Source organism: Boleophthalmus pectinirostris, unplaced genomic scaffold, assembly GCF_026225935.1.
Source record: "Boleophthalmus pectinirostris isolate CB_2022bp ecotype Guang Dong unplaced genomic scaffold, ASM2622593v1 HiC_scaffold_9, whole genome shotgun sequence".
NCBI classification, from domain to species: Eukaryota; Metazoa; Chordata; class Actinopteri; order Gobiiformes; family Gobiidae; genus Boleophthalmus; species Boleophthalmus pectinirostris.
In genome coordinates, this window is record NW_026571541.1 from 33,746,999 (window position 1) to 33,773,433 (window position 26,435).

Consider the following 26,435-nt stretch of genomic DNA (forward strand, 5'->3'; position numbering starts at 1 on the left):
CTAGGACTAAACCAGGACAAACCCAGGACAAAACCAGACAAAAGTTGCTCTATGTCTAAACCAGGACTAAACAAGATCTAAACCAAAATGAACCTGAAAATAACTCTAAAAGCTCTAAACCAGGACTGAACCAAGAACAAACCAGGTCTAAACTGACATCTAAACTACAACAAAACTAGATCTAAACCGGGACTATACTTAGACCTGTTTCTGACTGAGTTTACATGCTAAAAAAAGAACCCAACCAGGTCTAAATCTGGTCTATCAGGACTGGGACTCTAAACTGACTAAACAGGACTGAAACAGACTGCAAGGAAACAGGAAACAGCGCGGACAGGACAGGACTAAAACAGGACTAAAACAGGACTTAAACAGGACTAAAACAGGACTAAAACAGGAAACGAAACAGGACTAAACAGGACTAAAACAGGACTAAACAGGACTGAAACAGGACTGAAAACAGGACTAAAACAGGACTAAAACAGGACTGAAACAGGACTAAAACAGGACTAAAACAGGACTAAAACAGGACTAAAACAGGACTAAAACAGGACTGGAGGACTAAAACAGGACTAAAACAGGACTAAAACAGGACTAACAGGACTAAAACAGGACTAAAACAGGACTTAAAACAGGACTGACTGAAACAGGACTGAAACAGGACTAAAACAGGACTAAAACAGGACTAAAACAGGACTGACTCAACTAACAGGAAACAGGACTTAGGACTAAAACACCAGGACTAAACAGGACTACAGAGACGACAGGAAACAGGAACAGGACTTAAAACAGGACTAATTATGATGACCAAAAAAAAAAAGAAAGAAAATCTATCAACTGTGGACGTGTTGAGGCCAGATAAACATCAGCCAATAGAAAACGAGGCTGCCTCATTTTCTATTGGCTGTCAGGTTGTCACTCAAACTCCCTACGTTTCTAAGGTAACCATGCAGCGGTTCTTAGAGGCTTTTTCTAATTGTGTCTCTCTCGCAGTTCGCATAAAGTTTGTTGCGATGGCGGACGAGAATCCACGACTGGTTCGCCGCAAAAGAACGTCGGTTTTTGAGGTCGCTGAAAGAAGAAGAGAAGGAGAAAAGGAGCGAAGACAAACTGAGGTGATTCTTGGAGATTCCTTCCAGCGATGGCGCGACTGAAGCGGACGAAGGGTCTAAAAACTGAGGTGTCGGTCTCTAAATTATTTCTAGAGGCTGTGGAGGAGGGAGGTGGTGTCACGCATGCACTACATTTGAAAAAGGACTGTCGCCGGATTTCTCTTTCCTTCAAAAAATCCTTAAAGGTTGTATAGAGGATTTTTTAAGGAAACTGAAATACAGCGACCGTCCTTTTCCCAAATGTTGTGCATGTGTGACGCCACCTCCCTCCTCCACAGCCTCAGTAGAAACACCTCCTCCCACCTCCTGACTCTGGAAATCACGCTTGTTTACAGCCGGTGCGTGTCCAGAATTACTGTTGAAGTGACCTGTCTAGAAATATTTTAGCGACCGACGAAGGACTGAGACCGGGACCGGACCGCCCCCTTCATCTGCTTGAGTCGCGCCATCGCTGGAAGGAATCTCCAATCTCACCTCAGTTTGTCTTCGCTCCTTTTCCCCGTTTCTTCTTCTTTCAGTGACCTCAAAACCGGACTTTCTTTTGCAGCGAACTGGTCGTGGATTCTCGTCAGGACTGGAACAGGACTGAAACAGGACTAGAACAGGACTAAAACAGGACTGAAACAGGACTAAAACAGGACTAGAACAGGACTAAAACAGGACTGAAACAGGACTAAAACAGGACTGAACCAGGACTAAAACAGGACTGAAACAGGACTAAAACAGGACTGAAACAGGACTAAAACAGGACTGAAACAGGACTGAAACAGGACTGAAACAGGACTAAAACAGGACTAAAACAGGACTGAAACAGGACTGAAACAGGACTGAAACAGGACTAAAACAGGACTAAAACAGGACTAAAACAGGACTGGAACAGGACTGGAACAGGACTAAACCAGGACTAAAACAGGACTGAAACAGGACTGAACCAGGACTGAAACCAGGACTGAACAGGACTAAAACAGGACTGAAACAGGACTGAAACAGGACTAAAACAGGACTAAAACAGGACTAAAACAGAACTAAACCAGGACTAAACCAGGACTAAACCAGGACTAAACCAGGACTGGAACAGGACTAAAGGACTAAAACAGGACTAAAACAGGACTGGAACAGGACTGAAACAGGACTGGAACAGGACTGAAACAGGACTAAAACAGGACTGGAACAGGACTAGAACAGGACTAGAACAGGACTAGAACAGGACTAAAACAGGACTAAAACAGGACTAAAACAGGACTGGAACAGGACTGAAACAGGACTGAAACAGGACTAGAACAGGACTGAACCAGGACTAGAACAGGACTAAAACAGGACTGAAACAGGACTGGAACAGGACTGAACCAGGACTAAAACAGGACTAAAACAGGACTGGAACAGGACTAAAACAGGACTGAAACAGGACTAAAACAGGACTGAACCAGGACTAAAACGTCGCGACAAACTTTGAGCAAACTGTGACGGAGCTACAGTTTGGAAAAGCCTCCAAGAACCGCTGCATAAACCACGAAATCCCAGCGCGCCGACGAGTCAGTTACACTAGAAATGTAGGGAGTTTGATTGACAACCCAACAGCCAGTAGAAAATGAGGCAGCCTCGTTTTCTATTGGCTGAAGTTTATCTGGCCTAGACACATCCACAGTTTGATAGATTTTCATTCTTTTTTTTTTTGGTCATCATAATTCCAAGGCTGCTGCGTCTCTGTAATGGTATTTTAAACTTTCAATGACAATTTGAAACAAAAAAAAAAATCCTCCATACAACCTACCTCGTACCTCGACTCGTCCTCTCGCTCTGTGACACCGGCCCCGACAAACGACAACGAGAAACGACAAACTCAAACTGAAACTCTGCGTCTGCGTCTGCTGCCGTCTGTGAGCGTCGAGGATTCAACTCATTTATAAGCATCATTTAAAAGCACTCAGGTCCAGCGATGGTCCTGATGAATGTTAATGGCTTTAATTATCAGGTCGACTGGACTCGTCTGGACCAGAACAGAGAACAGGGTCTATCTGAGCTTTTGGACGTTTAGACTTTGGTATTTCAACTGGATGTTTTTTACATTCTTTGTAGATTTTAGCATATTTCTTATTTTCGTATTCTAAACATGATTATTTAAATGTAAATCTAAACTAGATCTATACTTGGTCTAAACTAGGTCTAAACTTTGTCTAAACTAGGTCTAGGTCTAAATCCTAGGACTAAACCAGGTCTAAACCAAATCTATTTTGAAACCATGACTAAAACTGGTCTAAATTAGGTCTAAATCAGGTCGAAACAAAGTCTAAACCAAGTCTAAACAAAACTAGAACTAACCAAGACTAAACTGGGTCTATACCAGGGCAAAACACTTTACATCAAAACCCGGTCTAAACCAGGTCTATGATGAAATCGGGTCTAAAACTGGTCTAAACCAGGTTTAAACCAGATCTAAACCAGGTCTATGTCGAAGCCAGGACTAAACCAGGTCTAAACCAGGTCTAAACCAGGACTAAACCACGACTAAACCAGGCCTAATACAGATCTGTGTCGAAACCAAGTCTAAACCAGGTCTAAATCTGGTCTAAATGGAAATCAGGACTAAAACTGGTCTAAAACTGGTCTATGTCGTAGCCAGGTCTAAACCAGGTCTAAACCAGGTCTATGTTGAAATTCGGGACTAAAACTGGTCTAAACCAGGTCTAAACTAGGACTTATCCAGATCTAAACCACGACTAAACCAGGCCTAAACCAGGTCTAAACCAGGTCTATGTTGAAGCCAGGTCTAAACCAGGTCTAAACCAGATCTAAATCAGGTGTAAACAAAGTCTAAACCACGTCCAAACAAAACTGGGACTAACCAAGACTAAACTGGGACTAAACCAAAACTAAACCAGTTGTAAACCAGGTCTATGTCGAAATCAGATCTAAACCAGCTCTAAACTCAGACCTAAACTGCGACTAACCCAGACTAAACCTGGACTATACTCGTACATTTAACCGGGCCAAAACTCTGTCTCGACCGGGTCTAAACCAGAACCCGACCAGGTCTGAGCCAGGACTAACGTCGGTCTAGTCTGCGGGTTTTAACTCCTCAGCAGAGATCGAAAAACGTCACCGGGAAAGAGCGTAAAATTATTAATTGACCGGAACTTTTACAACAAATCACCGAGAACGTGGAGGATAAATCGTGTGTGTGTCGGAACGTCGTGTGTGTGTGTGTGTGTGTGTGTGTGTGTGTGTGTGTGTGTGTGTGTGTGTGTGTGTGTGTGTGTGTGTGTGTGTGTGTGTGTGTGTGTGTGTGTGTGTGTGCGTGCGTTTGGAAGCGCCGGGCGTTTGTGAAGAGCAGATGTTTGCCGTCGTCTTTGTGTCTCTATCAAAGCCGTTACATCTTAATTTCACGCTATCAGTTTTATTCTCTCCGTTTCTGGTCCGTGCGCCGAGTAATAACCGGAGCGCTGCCTCCGTCCGTGTCGCTTCTCCTGACGAGGCTGTGGTTTTCCAGAGAACGCCGGGAAGACGTGCGGATAATTGAGAAAGAGGGAGAGAGGGAGGGAGGAGAGGGGAAGGAGGGGAGAGAGGGAGAAAGAAGGAGAGAGGAGAGAGAGGAGAGAGGAGAGGGAGGAGAGAGGAGAGAGAGAGGAGAGAGAGGAGAGAGAGAGAGAGAGAAGTGAGAGAGAGGAGAGAGAGAGAGAGAGTGAGAGAGAGAGAGAGAGAGAGAGGAGAGAGAGAGAGAGAGTGAGAGAGAGAGAGAGAGAGAGAGAGAGAGAGAGAGAGAGAGAGGAGAGAAGGAGAGAGAGAGAGAGAGAGAGAGAGAGAGAGAGAGAGAGAGAAGGAGAGAGAGGAAGGAGAGAAGGAAGAGAGAGAGAGAGAGAGAGGAGAGAGAGAGGAGAGAGAGAGAGAGAGAGAGAGAGAGAGAGAAGAGAGAGAGAGAGAGAGGAGAGAGAGAGAGAGAGAGAGAGAGAGAGGAGAGAGAGAGAGAGAGAGAGAGAGAGAGAGAGAGAGAGAGAGAGAGAGAGAGAGGAGAGAGAGAGAGAGAGAGAGAGAGAGAGAGAGAAGAGAGAGAGGAGAGAGAGAGAAGAGAAGAGAGAGAAGAGAGAGAGAGAGAGAAGGAGAGAGGAGAGAGAGAGAGAGAGAGAAGAGAGAGAAAGAGAGAGAAGAGGGAAGAGAGAGAGGAGAGAGAGAAGAGAGGAGAGAAGAGAGAGAGTAGAGAGAAGAGAGGAGAGGAGAGAGGAGAGAGAGAGAGTGAGAGGAGAGGAGAGGAAAGAGGGAGAGAGAAGAGAGAAAGAGAGAGAGAGAGGAGAGAAGGAGAGGAGAGAGAGAGAGAGAAGGAGAAATCAGAGAGAAGGAGAGAGGAGAGAGAGAGAGGAGAGAGGGAAAGGAGAGAGAGGGAAGACGGAAGGAGAGAGAGAGAGGAAGGAGAGATGAGTAAGAGAGGGAGGGAGAAGGAGGAATGAGAGAGGGAGAGAGAAGGAAAAGGATAGGGATGGGAAAGGAGAGAGAGGGAGAGAGACAAAGGGAGGGAAAGAGGATGACAGAGAAGGAGGGAGAGAGAGAGAGGAGAAGAGAGGAGGAGAGAAAAGGAGAGAGGGGAACCGAGGGAGAGGGGGAGGGAGAAAGAAGGAGCGAGAGGGAGAGAGGGAAGGAGAGAGAAGGTGAGAAACAGAGTGAGGGAAAGAGGATGAGAAAATAATGGAGAGACAGGGAGGTAGGGAGAGAGAGAGAGAGAGAGAGGAGAGAAAGTGAGGGAGAGAGAAGGAGAACGATAGAAGGTAGAGAGGGAGGGAGAAGAAGGAATGAGAGAGACGAGAGAGAGAAGGTTAGAAATAGGGAGGGAGAAGGAGAGAGAGAGGAGGAGGAGGGAGGGAGGAGAGGGAGGGAGAAGGAGAGAGGGAAAGAGGAGCGAGACGGGGAGGGGAAGAGGATGAGAGAAGGAGGGAGAGATGGGAAGCGAGAGAAAGGAGGAAAGAGAAGGAGGGAGAGAGAGGAGGAGAGAGAAGTAGAGAGGGAGAGCGAAGGAGAGAGGGAAACAGAGGGGGAGGGAGAGAGAGATAAAGAGGATAGAGAGGGAGATAGAGGAGGAAGAGAGAAGAAATGAGATAGGGAGGGAGGGATAGAGAAAGAAAAGGAGTGCAAAAGAGAAGAGAGAAGAAGGAATGAGAGAGAGAGAGATAGAGAAGGAGAGCAAGTGTGGGCATGAAGGAGGGAGGAGGATAGAAATGGAGGGAGGGAGCGAGGGAGGAGGTGTGGAGAGGCAGATCCAGCTGTGTGCTAAATGAGTGTGTCGCAGAGTGGAATTATGGGTAAATGAGTGTGTGCACACAAACACAAAGGGGGAGGAATTAAACTGAACGCAGGATTAATGTCGGATCTGTTTATATTTGTGTGGTCAAAAGTATCGAAAATCAGACACTAATCGATACTAAAACTAATATCGAAACTAGAAACTCATTTGAGCAGATATCGATACTGGAAAGGGTCACGTTCAGATCAAATGTAAAAGCACAGAGACTTACACTGGTGTGAGTCTGGTCTGTGATTGACAGGTGGATGAGCCAATCAGGGGCGGGCGTGGGCTGTTCAGGGAGGGACTGAAAACGTGATGTATTTCTGTAGAATCAATGAGCGAAACACTAAACTAAACCAGGACTAAACCAGGTAAACCACTCTAAACCAACTAAACCAGGACTAAACCAGGACTAAACCAGGACTAAACCCTAAACCAGGACTAAACCAGGACTAAACCAGGACTAAACCAGGTCTAAACCAGGACTAAACCAGGACTAAACCAGGACTAAACCAGGACTAAACCAGGTCTAAACCAGGACTAAACCAGGTCTAAACCAGGACTAAAACCAGGTCTAAACCAGGACTAAACCAGGACTAAACCAGGACTAAACCAGGACTAAACCAGGACTAAACCAGGTCTAAACCAGGTCTAAACCAGGACTAAACCAGGACTAAACCAGGACTAAACCAGGACTAAACCAGGTCTAAACCAGGTCTAAAAAAACCAGGTCTAAACCAGGACTAAACCAGGACTAAACCAGGACTAAACCACCAGGTCTAAACCAGGTCTAAACCAAGACTAAACCAGGACTAAACCAGGACTAAACCAGGTCTAAACTAAAACAAGACTAAACCAAGACTAAACCAGGTCTAAACCAGGAAACCAGGACTAAATCTAGTCTGAACTAGGTCTATCCCAGACAAAACCACATCTAAAACCAGGTCTGAAACCGGGTCTAAACCAGGTCAAAACCAGAATCTAAAACCAGGTCTAAACCAGGACTAAACCAAGACTAAACCAGGTCTTAACTCAGATCTAAACCAAGTCTGAACCAGGTTTAACGCAGATCTAAACCAAGTCTAAATCAAGACTAAAGCAGGGTCTAAACTAGGTCTAAACTGGTCTAAATCAGGCCTAAAACCAAGGTAAACCAGGTCTAAAAAGACTAGCAAACATCTAAACCAAGTCTAACAGATCTAAACCACCAGTCCTAAACCAGGGCTAAAAGACAGTCTAAACCAAGACTAAACCAGATCTAAAACCAAGACTAAACCAGGTCTAAACTAAACTCAGATCTAAACTAGACCAAAACTATGACGACAATGGGACTTAAAAACATGATGTAGTTGTGCAGAATCAATGAGCGAAGCACTAAACTCTGTGAATCTGAGATGAGACAAACGTGATCTTGTTTGTTGTTGTTTGTTGGACCAATGAGCTTCTTCATTTCACACGTCACTGAAAAAAAAAAAAAAAAACTGGACCTGCCCTTTGTAATTATTGTATTTTTTATTGTCAACAGGACATATTTTCTGAAATGGTTGAGTTACACTATATTTTTCATTTTTTACTCATTACCTTGACAGTTAAGTGAAACTACTCTCTTTGTTTACGCACGGATAAATGATAAAAGTTTATATATTGTTGTTATAAGTTGTACATTGCATCATAAAATCATCGCGTTCCATCTTTTCTCTTTCCTCTCCGTCCTAACTCCACACCAGGGCCTGTCTCTTCTAACCCTAACACCGTTTTTTGCCTTGTTTTCCTCACTAAAGCTGCTGTTGTTGTGATTCGCCTCTCCACAGAGCTGATATGTGCATGTGCATCCAGGAAACGCACTGTCAAAATAAAAGCCTCTTCTTCCTCCTCCTCCTGCAGCTCCTCGTGAAGACTTTTACTGTGGTTTAAACTAACACTAACCTCCCTCCTCGAACTGTGCAGAGACGACAACATGGACACATTATTTTATTTACTCTTTAAACTAAATAAAGTATAATTTACCGTAGATTTAATACTATTAATGTAAATATGTTTTATTTTTTCAGTAGCAAATACATTTACACAATTTAATCCAAGTTTTCTTCAGAAATTCACAATTTGCAACCTTCAAAACAAACACTATTTTTAAATAAAACGTTACTGTGCAGCTGTGCATTGTGTGACCATGGCAACTGCTGAAGATTCTGCCGTAGACATACAGTCAGAACACCCCCCATGTGATATCACTTAGGGCGGCTCGATTATGGAAAAAATCATTATCAGGATTATTCAATACTGAAATCATGATTATTCAAATGATAATTTTTTACACGATGCATTTATTCAGCTTTTCTCTCTCTTGGGAAAAAAAAACACTTTGTTATTGATAATTTACACAAAACTGTACAAATTAAAAATAAATATAGACTACAAGTATTAATCTTAGAGCAGTTTTGAGATGTATAAAATATAAAATTAATAAAATAAAATGCTTTGAACATGCAATAAGGCATCAAAAAACATAAATGTGTCCAAAATAAACTATATATCTAGCTTTTCTACAATCTCTAGGTTTAAAACATAAATTAAAAATACTATAAACGTTAAATATACGATAAAACAAAATAAACTTTGTTAAGGTTTAGGGCGACTCACACTAGGACTTTAGAACCGTGCCATGCTCAAGTCTTAAGTACGACGGCGCTGTTTGTTTACATGTGGTGCAGCAGAACTAACACTTTTAGCAGAGAAAAGAAGTCCAGCGGCACAAATATCTATTAAATACTGAGACAGATATGAGTCCTGCTGCGATAAGCTCTTTGATGAGTTTATGGAGATAATCAGTACCGTAGCTCCTCATTACGCACACGGGGACACCATGAATCCTCACAAAACTACAGTTGTCGCGCTCCGGTCCTCACTTTTCACTTAATATCACTGAATTAAAACTAGTAAACCAATGACAACAATTCCTCATTTCTCAAAATATATCTTTAATTTGCAATTTCAGTTTCATACAATATACGGATTTAAATGTTTGTAATTTTCCAACTGTTATTCTAGTAAATTAATGTAATCTCAGTGAAATATATTTTTAAAAGTGTGCGTTTGGTGGATCGACAACCTGCTCGTCTCCACGAACACCGCGAAAAATAAAATCTAGTTAAGATGACTTGAATTAAGAAAGTTTTATCATGATTTGAGTAAATTATTTAAGACTTTTTGTACGGAAAATATGAAAATACATCTTGCTGCGCTTAAAATAAGAAAAACAACAACTTTTTGCACTTAAAATAAGAAACGAAATCTAATGTTGCTTGAATTACGAAAAACACGGTTGCTCCATTGGCAGAATCGACTCAAATAAAGTCAAATTTAAGTCATTTTAACTAACCTAGATATTACTTTTTGCAGTGAAGGCAAATCAATAACATCTCCATAGAAACATTTAGTACTTTATGACAGTTTTTTCTCTTTAATAATGTAATCTTGGTCAAATATAAAACATGTTCTCTAAATTAAGTTAAATAATATTTCTTTAAAACCTCTCACATGTGTCCATATTGTTTCTCCGCACAGTCGCTCTCTGCTCTGGTGTTAAAATAACTGTTCATTGGTGATAATTGTGTTTTTTGGTGATTTTCCGGTTACACTTTATAACGATTAGACTTTAATTAGCCTTAATAAAGCATGAACAAAGACTTAACTCATGAAGAACATTACATATATCAGGAATAATTCATGTTTCTAACTGATTAAGGAGCTAGATTCAGTGTAATAATTTAATAAAGCCTCTGTATATAACATTTTAAGCTTAAAAAATGGACAAAAAAAGCAAATGTGTTTTTCATTTTTGTTGTTTTAACTTTGAAAAATATGCGTCCTTACTCAGAAAAGGCTTGCATCTCCATAAACCTGACTCTCTCTGATGGAAATGCTATTCGTTTGGCTATAATATTTCACATTATACCATAAAATTTTCATGGAATCAGATTATTGGGCACCTCCAGAAAGTTACATAGTGTTGCTTTAAGTAGTAGAAGCCTGAATCACGAACTATACGATTTGTTTATTATGAATTAAGGCTTTATTCATGCTTTATTAATGTTTTTTAAAAGTGTAGTTCTTATAAAGTGTAAGCGTCTCTGCTCTTGTCTATCTGGTGTAATCTGATTTCTCTGGGTGCTGGTGTAATCTGATTTCCCTGTGTCTGTCTCAGCCCCGGGGAGTCAGACACAGACTCTGAGGTGGAGGATCGCGTGGACGGGGTCAAGTCGTGGCTCTCCAAAAACAAAAACTCTGCTAAAAACCTCTCGGACGACGGCAGCCTCAAGAGCTCCAGGTTTGTATTTACAGCAGCTCCGGACACTGTTGTATCGGATTAAAGAACCACTGTGTCACTTTTAGCCAAAAATAAGTTGCTGTTGTGTTTATTGCACTGAAAAACTTGAGTCTTTTTTAGTTCAGTTTATTGGTTTTCTTGCTCTTATTTGTTTTATTGTCTTAACGTCGACTATTGGAGTTAAGTCGAGCTTTATTTTATATTTCTGCTGAATATTTAAGGCCAATGTCTGCACAGTGTCACCATGGTAACTGCTGAACATTGCTAAAAGTGAAAAAATGCATAGCACACTCAGATAGTCGATGTCCAAAAGCTTTTTTTTTTATTTTTAAATAACGTTTCGGCAAAAAAGCCTTCATTCTTTCTTCAAAAATGATCTGATGAAGGCCAAAAAATTAGGACTTTTTGGACATCGACCATCTGAATGTGCATTTTTTTCACTTTTATTTGCACCTCTACAAAAACTTTGGAGTGCGTTTTCTGTTTCATTTGAACTGCTGGACATTCCACCATGTACATACACACAGAATCCCCCAGCGTGATGTTAGACTATCACAACCTTAAAAACTAACTGTAATAGGTTCTAACCCGATGTAAACTATTCTTAATCATTTTCTGAAAAGGTGTCTGCTTTAATTTACCTGCGTGAAGTTGGGCCCCATTAAACACAAACCTACACAAAAAAGTTTAGTTTGTGCTCTTTTAGTTTAGGAGATATTAACAATTCTTTTCTAGGTCAAATCGGGGTCAGCCAGCCCCCAGGAAGATAAAAAATGCTCTAAAATCACCCAAAATGGTTGCAGTTGTTAATATTAATGCAAAAAGTAAAATATTAACGGCACACAACAGCACAAACAAAACAGAAAGAATTAATGTCATAGTTTGCCAATTTTTTTGCACATTTTAACATTTTCGGGGAACGCGATGACGTCATCTAACCTGATTCATCAGCCGGTTTCACTTCGTGGAAACCGTCTGACCTCGCAGCATTAGGATTTGTTCGCTCAACGGTAAGCGGGTACTTTTTTAATTTAACCAATCACTGTTATTTGATTGTGACGTACGCTAACGGGACTAACTGGTACTGTATTTTCCGCACGATACGGCGCTCTGGATTATAAGGCACACTGTCATAGAATGGTCTATTTTCTTACTTTTTTCACAAATAAACCGCACCAGACTTTAAACCAGGGGTGTCAAACTCATTTTGGTCCGGGGGCCGTATCCAACCGACTTTGATCCCAAAGGGGCCGGATCAATAACAATAAGTTCAAATATTTGTGCAGAGAAACACAAATCTATTACAGAAATCTTTTTTAATTGATGAACTCTTTTTACAAAATATTATAATATTATGAAACAACCTGAAACTTTAAGAAAAATTCAATTTCAACACAATGTTTTAACATGAACTTGTCTGTAAACAGGAATAAGTAAATTTTTCTTGTAAAATCCTGCACTCGGCTCCACTTTTCTCATGTTGGACATTTTTCTGATGAGGGTGTCACGGTCAACAGTCAAAACGATCGTCCTTTAAGAGCGTTTGGAAAGAGACAAGTCTTCATTTGTGCTGCTCTGGTGGGAGGGGCCACGTACAGAGACGCTGGAGACGCTGATATGATAAACACCACAGAAAATGACTAATATTTTAATAAAAAATAGAATTAAAATATTTTAGTAGAAAATCAGCCGAGGGCCAGATTAAAGGTCTTGGAGGGCCGGATCTGGCCCCCGGGCCGCATGTTTGACACCTGTGGTCTAGAGTATTCTGATTCCCGACTTAATTGCTGGAGAGAAATGAAATTGAGCGGAGGCACTAGGTGGCACCAGCCTGGCTAGACGTCATCGGTCGGAAATAACCAATATCTTAAGAACCGTAAAAGCACAAATGAAACTTTTTGCAGCACAAACGATTGTCGTAGTTTTCGTGTAGGTTTGCGTTTGATGGGGCGCCAACTTCACGGAGGTGTTTTAATTTGCAAATTCGTACAATACAACTATTTAAATGTTTGTCATATCTGTTAATCTGTGAAAATGATCTCAGCGAAACATATTTTTAACAATGTCAACATTAGGATGCAGCTTTCTGGTTTGGTGGGTCCACAACCTGCTTACATCTCCAGAAGTTAGATAAAATAACGTGTTAAAAGAAATTAGTTTTAGTAGACCAGTCCGATGTTTTATAAACTTTCCAGCTCCCAGAACGTCTTGAAGGTGCATTATGTAACTTTTTAAACAGTTCTACCTTACATTTATTCAAATAAAGCCGGATTTAATTCTCAAAAATGTAGAAAAACATCCATTCTGACTGTGAAATCCTCCACCATAAAAGTTACACAATGCACCTTTGAGCAGCCGGCCCGGTCTCTCTCTTTCTCTCTCCTCCTCTCTCCGCTTTACAATCTCTAAACCTGATCTGTCTGCAGTAAATAAAGTGATTTCAGCAGTGCACTGGTCCAAAACGAAGCAGCTGTTTGTCCAGGGCATCCAGAGCTTCTTTATCTTTATTGTTCCCTCTTTTTTTTCCCCCAAACCCGCCTGCTCCGTGTCAGATTTATCGACATGTCCGCGGCCGTCTGCACAGTCTCGCGCTCAGATTAATGGATATGTCTACAGCGTGAAGCTTCGATTGGCCCACTTTCCCCTCCTTACATAACGGCCTGGGCTTAGAGCTCAGGTACAGGTGGGACAGACGGCAGATGCATAATATAAGCAGGACCGTCGATGGAAATTTGGGGTCCAGGGTAAGAAAACTCAAATGGGCCCCCCTCTCTAATGTAGATTAATACGATGAAGGTCCAATTTTGGGCGCCTAAAACTCTGCGGCCCGAGACAACAGACTCCTTTATCCCGTGATATGAACATGGAAGCACTTTTTGCGGCTTTTTCGGCGCTTTCTGACATTTCGTTTTGCCATTTTCTGGTTTATTAATTGGTGGTTTTCAGTAATTTGTTTTCCCCATTTATTAATTTAAACATGAAATATCCAAAATGCAAATCCACAAATGCTAAACCTGATTATTTTTATTAGCAGTGTTGGGAAGGTGACTTTTAAAATGTAATCCCCTACAGATTACAGATTACATCCCCCAAAATGTAGTTTGTAACGTAATCCATTAAATTACTTAAAGTGAGTAATGTAATCTGAATACTTTGGATTACTTGATTTGCTGTAGAGAAACAAAGACGAGGAAATCATAACATAAGATGTTTTGTCGAGTAAAAGAAAATAAAAAGCCCAGACTTTACTGAACCGTATTAAAAATATTATTGATAGAAAAGGAGGAGACACGTCCACGCAGCATGATTTAGTCCTGTTAAATCCTGTTTTAGTCCTGATTTAGTCTTGGTTTAGACCTGGTTTAGATCTAGTTTAGACCTGGTTTAGACCAAGTTTAGTCCTGTTTTAGTCCTGCTTTAGTCCTGTTTTAGTCCTGGTTAAGATCTGGTTTAAATCTAGTTTAGACCTGGTTTAGTCCTGGTTTAGACCTGGTTTTAGTCCTGGTTTAGACCTGGTTTTAGTCCTGGTTTAGTCCTGGTTTAGACCTGGTTTAGTTTCCGGCAATGAGTGAAATTACCGGAAAGAAAAAAAAAAAAAAAAGGCAGGGGAGGGGTGGGTGATTTAGCCCAAAATGTGAAAACGGGAAAATCCCTCTGTGTAATCGATTTATTTCAACAAAGTAACTGTAATCCAATTACCACTCACTGAAACAGTAACTGTAACTGAATACAGTTACTCATAATTTGTACTCTGATTACATAACTCCAGTACATGTAATCTGTTACTCCCCAACACTGATTATTAGTGACTAGACCCAAGAACTCATATCCAGGCTGGTGTCACCTAGTGCCTCCGCTCAGTTTCATTTCCCTCCAGCGACTAGGTCAGGAATCGGAATAAACTAGACGGTTTGCGAGAATCCCAGAAGTTGTAGATCGTGCACCGGCCAATCAGAGAAGAGTTGTGAAGTCATGACATCAAACTTGTCACGTCTGTCTGGGTCCCTTTTGTGGAACAGCACAACAGTAAACAAAGCAGTCGAGATGAATGTAGACGAAGACAGACATTCTGTGTTGGCAACGATTCCTGAGTTTGATTATTTAAAGCCGGAACAAAGTGAATGTTTGGTGATTTTTATCAAGGGGAAAGACGTTATTGCCCTTCTTCTTCCTACGGGATTTGGGAAAAGCTTAATATACCATTTAGCCCCGTTAGTGGCGCATTACATACGTCACGACCAAATAGCAGCGACTGGTTACATAAAAAAAGTACCCGCGTACCATCAAGCGAACGAATCCTAATGCTGCGAGGTCAGACGGTTTCTACGAACTGGAACCGACTGATGAATCAGGCTATAGAACTCACTGTATTACAACAAAAATGTGCTTTTTTTTTTTGTTTTTGACATTTTGACTAAATGCAAGATTGATAGGTTTAATACTAGGAGTGTATTGGCGAGGAGAAAATTCAGTTTGTCGACTGGACAAAAGTTAGTTTGGTTGAAGACGTTTTCGCAGCTCATCGCTGCTTCGTCATTTCTGAGAAGAAACCAAACTAACTTTTGTCCAGTTGACAAACTGAATTTTCTCCTCTCCATGAATTCTACCTGGACGACTGAGGGATTCTTCACACTAGGAGTGTAACAGTACATGTATTTGTTTCGTTCGGTTCGATGCAGGTCTGTGCACAAGTGAATTCGCACAGTTTGTGTGTTTATAGTCGGCCTCTACATGTGCAGCTACACGAAGACTCGGCTCTTTAATATTCACGTGGAAACTCGTCCGTGATTGGGGCAGTGTTTCCCGCAGCGCTTTATAGTTAGAGCGACCACCTTGACAGTAATAATCGCCGCCTTGACTACGTCCCTCCAAACCACGTGAATCTTCGCAAAACTACGTTCCTCGTGCCTCGGTTCTCACTCTCGTCTATCGTTGGCACAGAATCTCCGCTCACTCCCCAAGAACAACGTAATCAACAGGAAAAACTGTCTCTTGCCCCTCATCTAGAACATGAAAACCACCAATAAAACAAACGAAAAGATAGTCACTTTTTAATCAAACGTTTAAAAACTTAAAGCTGAACTGTGTAACTTTTCCTGGTTGTCTCATGAAGATGATACTGCTCTGTCTGGAATGTTCCGCGCCATAGTGTTAAACTTCTTGCATTCTTACAATTAAAGCGACGTTTTGAGCTGAAAATACCATGGAAAACTTGATTGTTTCTATGGATATGACGTTTCTCTGCCTGGAATGTTCCACAGTGTGACATTAAACAGCTCTACTTCACATTTATTCAATTAGAGGTCATTTTATAGCTCAAAAAAATCAAGGATTCTGAGTGTGAGCGGGGTCGCCTCTCCACAGATCTGACCTGTAACTTGGTCTGGTTTGGTCTCCGTGAAGACAGAAAGCTTTAAAACATTCCAGACCAAAGCAGCAACATCTCCATGGAGAAAAACATGTGACAAGACTAAACCGGAAAAGCTACACATTACGCATTTAACATTTAACGTGTAAAACTAAAAATGTGTTGTCTGAATGTTTCACCTTGACTCTCGGAGGTTTTTTCGTGCAATTTTCAAACCCACTCCCGTCACTCCGGCTGCTGCTCACTGTCCCCTGTAATGGAAAAAGAAAATGTAGAAAAGTCTTATTCCGGAGCGGAGCAGAGGGGAGCGCTGGAGCGGCAAAGGAACAGACCAAGCAAAAACACACACACACACACTCGGCGAAATAAAGCACCGCGCCGCCTCTGCTCGGACTCCGGGGAGGAAAAGATTGGATTTTAAAAGGGCAGAGTTAATTTAGAATGGAGTGTTACTGCGTTAATGGCTTGTTTAACTATTGCAAAGTGTAGGGCCAGAGTGGTGCATTTATATTGTCGCTGTAGCTGTGGAAAAATATAAGTCTATTCACAAGTGTGCGTGTTATAACTGCGTAGTGCCGTGTAACAGTGCAGTAAAATCAGATACTAAAAATGGTATCGAAACTAGTTTTTTTTGCAGGTATCGATACTAAAAAAAGTCCCATTTGTAGGACAGAAATGAAGCTTTCCTGAATGGCTTTAAAATAATCGAATTTGGAAACAATTTGGATTTTTTTGTGATATTTTTTTTTTGCGAGGTCGTTCACGTTTCCAATTAAACGCGATTTTTCAATATAAAACCAAAAGTTAGGAAACAAAAAAAAACAATAACTATTTTCTTCATTATTTGTCTCAAAAAACAGATAATGATTTGTTTTTTTTTCAGTTTTCAATTTTGTGTTTAAATGAATAATGGAGAAAAAAAAGGATAACTGATTTAAACTGTGATGTCAGACTCAACCAGGACTAAATCAGGACTGAGTCAGGATTAAAACAGGACTGAACCAGGACTGAATCAGGACTAAACCAGGACTGAACCAGGACTGAATCAGGACTAAACCAGGACTGAATCAGGACTAAACCAGGACTGAACCAGGACTGAATCAACTCAGGACTAAACCAGGACTGAATCAGGACTAAACCAGGACTGAACCAGGACTGAATCAGGACTGAACCAGGACTGAACCAGGACTGAAACCAGGACTGAATCAGACTAAAACCAGGACTGACTAAACCAGGACTGAACCAGGACTGAACCAGGACTGAACCAGGACTGAACCAGGACTGAATCAGGACTGAACCAGGACTGAACCAGGACTGAACCAGGACTGAACCAGGACTGAACCAGGACTGAATCAGGACTAAAACCAGGACTGAACCAGGACTGAAATCAGGACTAAACCAGGACTGAACCAGGACTGAATCAGGACTGAACCAGGACTGAATCAGGACTGAACCAGGACTGAACCAGGACTGAACCAGGACTGAACCAGGACTGAATCAGGACTAAACCAGGACTGAATCAGAAAACTAAACCAGGACTGAACCAGAACTAAACCAGGACTGAATCAGGACTGAACCAGGACTAAACCAGGACTGAACCAGGACTGAATCAGGACTGAACCAGGACTGAATCAGGACTGAACCAGGACTGAACCAGGACTGAACCAGGACTGAACCAGGACTGAATCAGGACTAAACCAGGACTGAATCAGGACTAAACCAGGACTGAATCAGAACTAAACCAGGACTAAATCAGGACTGAACCAGGACTAAAACAGGACTAGTCCCAGTCTCAATCCTGGTCTCATTTCTGGTCTGGTCCCGGTCTCAGGATACTGGTCCCAGTTCTGGTCTGGTCCCGGTCTTGTTCCAGTTTCACTCACGATCTGGTCCTGGTCTGGTCCCGGTCTCAATTCTGGTCCCGGTCTCAATTCTGGTCTCAGTTCTGGTCTGATTCTGGTCTAAGTCCTGGTCTCAGTCCCGGTCCTGGTTTGGTCCTGGTTCAGTCCGGCATCTCAGTCACGGAAGTCACGAAAACAGGAAACGGCCGTCACAAATGTACACAAACCTTCTTCTCGTCAGACGAAAATTCTGAAAAGTCTGAACTCCGTGTGAGTGAAGCAGTGAAGCACAGATCAGTCCCTCCACTCTTGTCTACGATGTTCCTTTTTTTGGACATTCGTGCCGCTGTCCCACAAAACGCCACTTTCCAAAAAACCTCGTCCTCCTTCTTCTCAATCTCCTCCTTGAAACAAATAATCTGTACATGTTCTGGCTTGAACATGAACTTTAAAATCTCCAGGTGCTCGATGCTGCGTCCATGTTTGGACAACTTCCGTAAACACAGAGACGCTCGCTGCGGTTGACGTCGTCGTGTCTCCAGTGTCACATGTGGGACACTTTCGGGCCGTTAAACGTTCACACTGGAGTCACATACAAGTCACATTTAATTGGAAATGTGAACGACCTCGCAAAAACATCGGATTTCACAAAAAAAATCTGAATTGCACATTAAACCCTGCAGTCTGAACGTGGCCTTTTAGATAGATAGTTTTAGAGTAATTTTTTTTCAACCGTACAAAATCTTACATACATTCGAACAAATGCGAGACGGTTACGTGTAATGCCATAGTACGTAACATTCCAGGCGTTCCGATAACATCCCCATGAAGACGAAGAAATGGACGACGGCTCAACAGCTTCATATTTACCTCTTATTTAATTTCAAAGCAGGACTAATCGGTGCAGATTTAATCAATCAGGGGAATCGGGTACATCGTCCGTTCACGAGGAAGGGCATCTGGTATAAAAACAGTCAAGTCAAACTTTCTTTCCGCTTTCTATTCTTATGTTCTTTTCATGTTTTTTTAAATCATCCACCCTTGTTTCATTATTTGTCTGTTTTTATCTTTAATTTAGATTTTTTCTGTCTTTAATTTCAATGGTTTTCATGTTTATTACTCTCACTTGCCCCATTCCTCCCTCCTTTCATTTTCCCTTTTTTAATTTTTCTCTCCATTTTCTTCATCCTTTGTGTTTTTCCTACTTTCTCCTCTCTCTAGATTCGCTGCTAATGTAGACTGTAAAGAACGGAAAGAGGCTAAAGACTGGAAAGAGGCCAACAAGGAAGGCAAGGACGCCGAAACGCCGCTTCCTCGCTCGGTTTCGGTCATGAGTTCGCTGAGCTACCGAAAACGCGCCAACGTGGATTCGAAAGGCGACGCGTTATTCACCGCGCTTAAGGAAAACGCCGACGATGACGCGGTTTCGTACAAATCCAAAGCCAAAAGTTTAGATCTCGACGACGACTGCTATTCCGTTAGCTCGAGGAGGAAGACCCAAGCGGCGGACGACACGGAGTCCGTCATCTCCCACGCGTATTCCGAAGCCAACAGTCGCGCGAGGAAAGGCATGGACAGCAGATGGGGCGATTTCGATAAAGAGTCGATGGTTTCGTACAACGCGCCGAGCCGGATGTCGACGCGATTGGGTTTCAGCCCCGACGACGACGCGAAATCGACGATCAGCTTAGGTTTGGCGAGTCCGTTGGGGCGTCGGAAAAGCGCGTCGAGGCTGGACGAAAGTAGAACCAGCCCTTGTTTTAGCAGGAGGTCTTTAGTTCGAAGCCCCGGCAGCGTTAGTCGCGCCGATTCTTTAGGTCGCAGTTGCAGGTTGAGCGAGTTCGACGTCGATTTTGATGACGGAAAGAGCGTGGCGTATACAGAAAGGTCGAGTTTCAGTCCGTTGTCTTCGAGCGGGCGAAGTGTCTCGATGCCGCCGCCTCAGGGAAGATCGTCAACGCTTGAAAATCCCAGCGAGCTCGCGGATATTAAACCGGTGAGCCATCGGAACTACCTGGATCCCGATTTGGAAAAGGCGATCAATGAAGTTTTGAGTTTCAAACCGATAAAATTCAAGAGGCGAAGCTTGGAAGATTCGGAAGAGGAGGCGGGGAAAGCCAAAGACGACGACACGAGGAGCGTCAACGGAGAATCTCGCCCGAAAAGTAGTTTGCGTCGATCGGCGTCCGCTGTTGACTGTCTAAGGCCGTCGCGTAGTTCGAGCAGCGCGAGTAGCCACCGTCGTAGCAAAAGCAAAAACAAAGGAAAGAAGAAAAAACGCGGCAACAGTTCCGAATCGGACAGTTCGGACGACGGGAGGAGGAGCAGCTCCAAGAAACGATCCAAGAAATCCAAGAAGAAGTCCAAGAAACGCGAGTCGTCGTCTTCTTCGTCGTCGTCCTCGTCCAGCTCTTCCGATTCCGAGTCCGATTCCGATTCCAGTTCGGGCGCTTCCACGATCTCGTACAGGAGCGCGAGCAGCGTCAAGAAAGCGCCGAATCGGAAATCGGCAAGTCCGGAAGACGAGAGAGGCGGAGGAGGACGGGAGGGGAACGAATCGCCACCTCCGCTGAACAAAAAGGACGCGAAGAAGAGGAAGAAGAAAGTGGACAGTCTCGTGATGAAGTATCTGTACAGGCCGGACAGCGACTGAAGCAGTAGGTGGCGCTGTGGAGCAAAGCATGGTGTGGTCCTAACCCGACGAAGAAGAATTTTCGACAATTTTGCAGCAACTGGTCACAACATTAATGCGCGTGTCGTGGAATTTTGCATGACTTTAACAATGTGTGTTTCTTAATATCTCAAAAGTTGTTTTACAGATGATTTTATAACAAGTTTTATTTACTCTCAAAACATTTTTATACTGACAATTAAATGTTTAGATTGACAAAAGCATGAATTAAACCACTTCATCAGCTCGTCCTACATGTATCTATTACAGATTTGCAGTGACGGCATGAAGGAGATTAGTTGCATGTAGTTTTAATTTCTCAGCACCAGGTTTTGTGTTTGTTTTTTATGGATTATTATTTACACATTTCTTCATGATCAAAATCAAAATGGAAAAACGGTAAATGATAATTTTTTTTTCGGATCTCGTTTCTGTGACTTAAACGACGATGCTGGACTGAACCAGGACTAAAACAGGACTAAACCGTTTTCAGTCCTGGTCTGGTCCCAGTCTCAGTTCTGGTCTCAGTCCCGGTCTGGTCTCGGTCTGGTTCTGGTCTGGTTCCGGTCTCAGTTCTGGTCTCAGTCCCGGTCTGGTCTCGGTCTGGTCCTGGTCTCGGTCTGGTTCCGGTCTCAGTCCCGGTCTCAGTCCCGGTCTGGTCTCGGTCTGGTCCTGGTCTGGTTCCGGTCTCAGTCCCGGTCTGGTCCTGGTCTGGTCCCAGTCTCAGTTCTGGTCTCAGTCCAGGTCTGGTCTCGGTCTGGTCCTGGTCTGGTTCCGGTCTCAGTCCCGGTCTCAGTCCCGGTCTCAGTCCCGGTCTGGTCCTAGTCTCAGTCCCGGTCTCAGTCCCAGTCTGGTTCCTAGTCTCAGTCCCAGTCTGGTCCTCGTCTGGTCTCAGTCTGGTCCTGGTCTCAGTCCCGGTCTCAATCACGGTCTGGTCCTGGTCTGGTTCCGACCTCAGTTCCAGTCTCAGTCCCAGTCTGGTCCCGGTCTCAGTCCCGGTCTCAGTCTCAACCTGGTCCTGGTCTCAGTCCCAGTCTGCTCCTCGTCTGGTCCCGGTCTGATCTTCGTCCGGTCTCGGTCTGGTCCTGGTCTCAGTCCCGGTCTCAATCACGGTCTGGTCCTGGTCTGGTTCCGACCTCAGTCCCGGTCTGGTCTTGGTCTCAGTCCCGGTCTCTCTCCTGATCTCAGTCCCGGTCTCAGTCCCGGTCTCAATCACTGTCTGGTCCTGGTCTGGTCTCGGCCTCAGTCCCAGTCTGGTCCTGGTCTCGTCCCGGTCTGGTCTCGGTCTGGTCTCGGTCTGGTTTCGGCCTCACTCCTGGTCTCAGTCCTGGTCTGGTCTTGGTCTAAGTTCTGTACTCAGTCTTTGTCTGAATCCGGTCCCCTACCTGTTTTAGTCCTGGTTCAGTCCTGGTTAAGTCCGTATGCGGCGCAAAAGTCCGGCATCGCAGTTTAAGTCACAGAAACGGGAAACGGCCCAGAAAAGTTACACAATGTACCTTTAAAAATAGCAAATTTACACTTTTTGACCCAAACTTTTGTTAAAATACACAATAAATTCAGTAAAACTTTTGCTTTTCATGACCAAAAATGTCAGATTCTTTACCACAAAGTTGATTAATTTATTCCAAACATATCGCATTTTAACACTTTCTTTTACGTTTTTTTTTTTTCCAGCCCAACCAGCGGACGACGTTTCCTCTTCGACCGCTCCGACGACGAGGAAGAAGAGGAGAAAGAGACCGGCTCGTTTTACTCCCGATACAAGTACGGCGGCGGCGGCGGCGGCGGCGGCGGCTACCTGAGAGAGGAGGACGAGGACCGCGACGAGACGACCGCGTAGCCCCCGAGAAAACACGAAACGATAAAACAAAAACAAAACACTAACTTTTACCTCCCGCGAAAGAAAACACGACCACCACCACCGTCTCCTCTCTGCATGAACCGACACAAGTACAAGTCTCCATGGAAACGCGTCATGGAGGATTACGGAAAATGTATTTGACTAATTTATATTGTGTATGTTGTATGCATCATTACCCGACTTAGGTATTTTTTTTTTTGGTTTTGGTTTCTATTTTACTCTAAACAAAATGCGAGATTACGAAGGTGACATAGATGCTTCATACTGGCTACATACCACAGCAAGTTTTCCGGTGTTTCTCAAAGTTTTAAAGGTGTATTGTGTAACTTTTCTGGTGGAAGCTTTACCAACTACTTTTCTACAGGGAGATGTTATCGTTTTGGAATGTCCCCGATATGGCTTTAAACATACTCAATAACACGGGTTTTTATTGGTCTAAAAACTCGCATTCTTACTGTGAGTGGGCTCGCCGCTCCACAGATCTGACGTGTAACCTGCTGTAGAGATTATGGATTATGGAAAAAAATAATTATTATCACAATTATTTTGGTCAATATTGAAATCACGATTATCGAAGCTGTTATTTTTTAGTTACACGATGCATTTATTCAGCATTTCTCTCTCAAAAAACACTTTGTTATTGATAATTTACGCAAAATTTTCAAATTAAAAATAAATTCCAGCTACAAATCTGTAACTTAGAGCAGTTTTGCGATGTATAAAACATAAAATGAATACAGAAATAAACGTTGAACATGAAATAAGGCTTAGAACAGACATGTCAACCTCAGGCCCGGGGGCCAGATTTGGCCGCCGATATAATTATATTTGGCCCGCGAGATCATATCAAATATTTATTAGAGCTCCCTGCTGGCTACAGATAGACTATAGAGACTTTATTTAATTAAAATTTTGTTATTATTTTAGATTTTTCTTGTACTGGATTCAATGTTTAAACAAAGTTATTATTAAAAAAATATATTAGTAAGAAAAAATTTAACATTGCATATCTCGAAAGAAGAGAAAACATGCAGATGTTGTTTAAATTTTTCAGTAAATATTTAGTTTGGCCCACGACTTAGTCCCAGTTTTTAATTTTGTCCTCTGTGAATTTGAGTTTGACACATAAATGTATCCAAAATAAACTATATATCCAGCTGTTCTACAATCTCTAGTTTAAAAAAAAATTAAATAAATATACCTAAAATATACTCAAAATAAACTTTGTTGAGCTTTAAATCGTTTCAGCTCGATTGTGTGAGTTTCGAGATCATCGTTTCACTCACAAAATCGAAATCGTGATCAAAATTTGATTAATCGCACGGCCTTAACCTTAACTTTAAATATGTGTAATGCCATACTGTGGAACATTCCAGACAATATTCACAATCTCCATGGAGACAAGCAGATGGTGGACCCTCCAACAGAAAAGTTACACAGTGCAACTTTAAGAATTCACTTGGGAAAATATATTAAAGGTGCAATACCTGATTTATTTATTTATTTTCTCATCTAGTTAAGCTTTTTATAACGCACAAACCACGAACTAATGCTGGTGCGCTGTTAGCATGCTAGTTGTTAACATTATAGTCGCATCAAAACTCCACTTTAGGCTCTGAAAGTTGTGAAATTAGTTTGGTGATGCTCTAATAAAGTAATAAAGTAAGCGAGGAATAACTCTGGACCACTGCAAACGGTTTTAAAGGAACTAGTTTTGTTTTTTCACGTTTTTAAGACGGTAAAATTCAGGTACAGCGTGTTTAAGTTTAGTGATTTAACACTAGAGAAGGAGGAAACCCACTTATTACAACCTATAAGGAATTGATTTGTGTTTTTTGGGCGTTTTGGTGTATAAGTACGGCTTTAATTATTGATTAAATGTTCTAAAACTACCACTAGATGTCACCAAAACGTCCAAAAACCACAAATCAATTCCTTTTACGTTGTAATCTAGTTTGTTTCCTCCTTCTCTAGTGTTAAATTTCTCTACTTAAAGGCGCTGTACATGATTTTTAACATCTTAAAAATGTGAAAAACAAAACTAATTCCATTAAAACAGTCAGTCCAGTAGAATTTAGTATTTTGGATGAAATTATTTAAAATGTGGAACTTATTTTAACCAAAACTTGCCTGTAAAGAGCTTAGCCGTATGTAGTCACTATGTCGCAATCTCTGTAAAGCTTCTGTTTTGACAAAATTAAATTGATTTTTTTTATAGTTTCTTTCAAATATAAAGGTTTTAAAAGTCCTGTGTTACGTGAAATCGACTCTTGTGAGCTTTAAGTCGTGTTATGATGTCGTTTCCTCGTCAAAAACAGACCTGGAGTTGAGTTTTGTTTCATTCACGTTCATGTTTGAGTGACGCTTTCTTGTTAGTGCACCTTGTGATGTCATCAAGTGGTACCTTTAAACTGATTTAACCTACGCACAGGGCTCCCACGGTCATGGAAATCCTGGAAAAGTCATAAAATTAAAAGTTAATTCGATGAAAGTTTTGGAAAAGTGATGGAATTTTAGTATCTCTTTCACGTTCTCATTCGGCTATTATCCAATTTAATCCGCTTTATTTCTATAACAAATAATAACAATAATAATAAAATGATAAAATAAAATGATAAGTCTTAAAATAAAAAAAAATAAATAAATAAATTAAATAAGAGCAAAATCATAGAATAGCAATAAAAATAAAGCCAATGAATACATTAAAAATAAATAAAAATAAATCAAAAACGCAGAGGACCACACAACTCACGTGGTCTAATTTCTGGTCTCAGTCCTGGTCTGGTCCCGGTCTAAGTCGTGATCTCAGTCTTGGTCTGGTTCCGGTCTGGTCCCGGACCTGTTTTAGTCCTGGTTTAGTCCTGGTTCAGTCCGTATGCGGCGCAAAAGTCCGGCATTGCAGTTTAAGTCACAGAAACAGGAAACGGCCCAGAAAAGTTACACAATGTACCTTTAAAAATAGTAAATTTACACAGTTATAGTTTAAAAAAAACTATATAATTCAAAACCATAAGGTGAGTGGAAAGGGTTCACACTTCATATTTAGTCCTAAGTTTGATCAATTCTTCACATGTAGGTGCCATAAAGTCATGGAAAATTCACTTTAGGTCTTGGAAAAGTTTTGAAATTCTGTGAAAAAGCTTGGGAACCGTGGTCACTTGTCGGAAAACTCAAGAAATTCGAATTAAACTGCACATTTTCAGGAGCCTGTGATCAAAACGATGGTCCCGTTCACCTTTCTGTCTTCATCGTTCACTTTAGATCATGGAAAAGTCCTGGAAAAGCTTTGGAATTTTGTGAAAAAGCGTGGGAACCCTGGTCACTTGCGATTGTAACACTTTAGTTTTGAAAAATGGAATTGGAAATGGAATTTAAACTGCACATTTTCAGGATTTTCTGTGATCAAAACGATGGTCCCGTTCACCTTTCTGTCTTCATCGTTCACTTTAGATCATGGAAAAGTCATGGAAAAGTTTTGAAATTTTTCACAGATTTCACAAGTCGTTGCTTTTATGAACAATATTTTAGTTTCAGAGACGTTTCAATGACGCAAAACAATAAATGTAGCTTCAAAGTTTGTCAATTCCAGCGCTGAAATTGCGTAAATTATTCTGGTGAAGGTGTATGGAGTTTAAAAACACAGTGGAGCACTTCCTGCCATCGCCACGCAATGACATCATGAGGTGGAACGGCGTGTTTGAGAGAAGAACTCAGCCTAAATGTGCAGAATCAAATTTTTTTTTAAAACAACTCCAGGTCTGTTTGCGATGAAAAAACTTTAACATTGATCAGAAAAAAGCGTAAAACACAGGCCCTTTAACAAAAATGTTCCGTAGTGGCTTTAAATTTGGGGTTCTCTTACTTTTCCTGCCGTTGTATTTTCAGATGTCAAAAAAATCTTTGGCAATAACGTAGAACAAAAATAATAATGAACTGTTTGAAATCTCCTTAATTCTCCTCATGTACTGATGTTGCCAAAAGCCTCT

The 26,435-nt window shown here is 41.8% G+C and overlaps 1 protein-coding gene across 1 annotated transcript in view; it reads left to right on the forward strand.

The window, feature by feature from the left end:
• Positions 1–22,825, forward strand: part of LOC110172745 (unconventional myosin-XVIIIa-like) — a 297,696-nt gene extending 274,871 nt beyond the window's left edge. Inside the window, 2 exon segments of the mRNA XM_055166713.1 lie at positions 10,586–10,708; positions 22,263–22,825. Of these exon segments, the coding sequence (XP_055022688.1) occupies positions 10,586–10,708; positions 22,263–22,428 (289 nt within the window). The 3' untranslated portion in view covers positions 22,429–22,825.
• Positions 22,826–26,435: the final 3,610 nt, after the last annotated feature.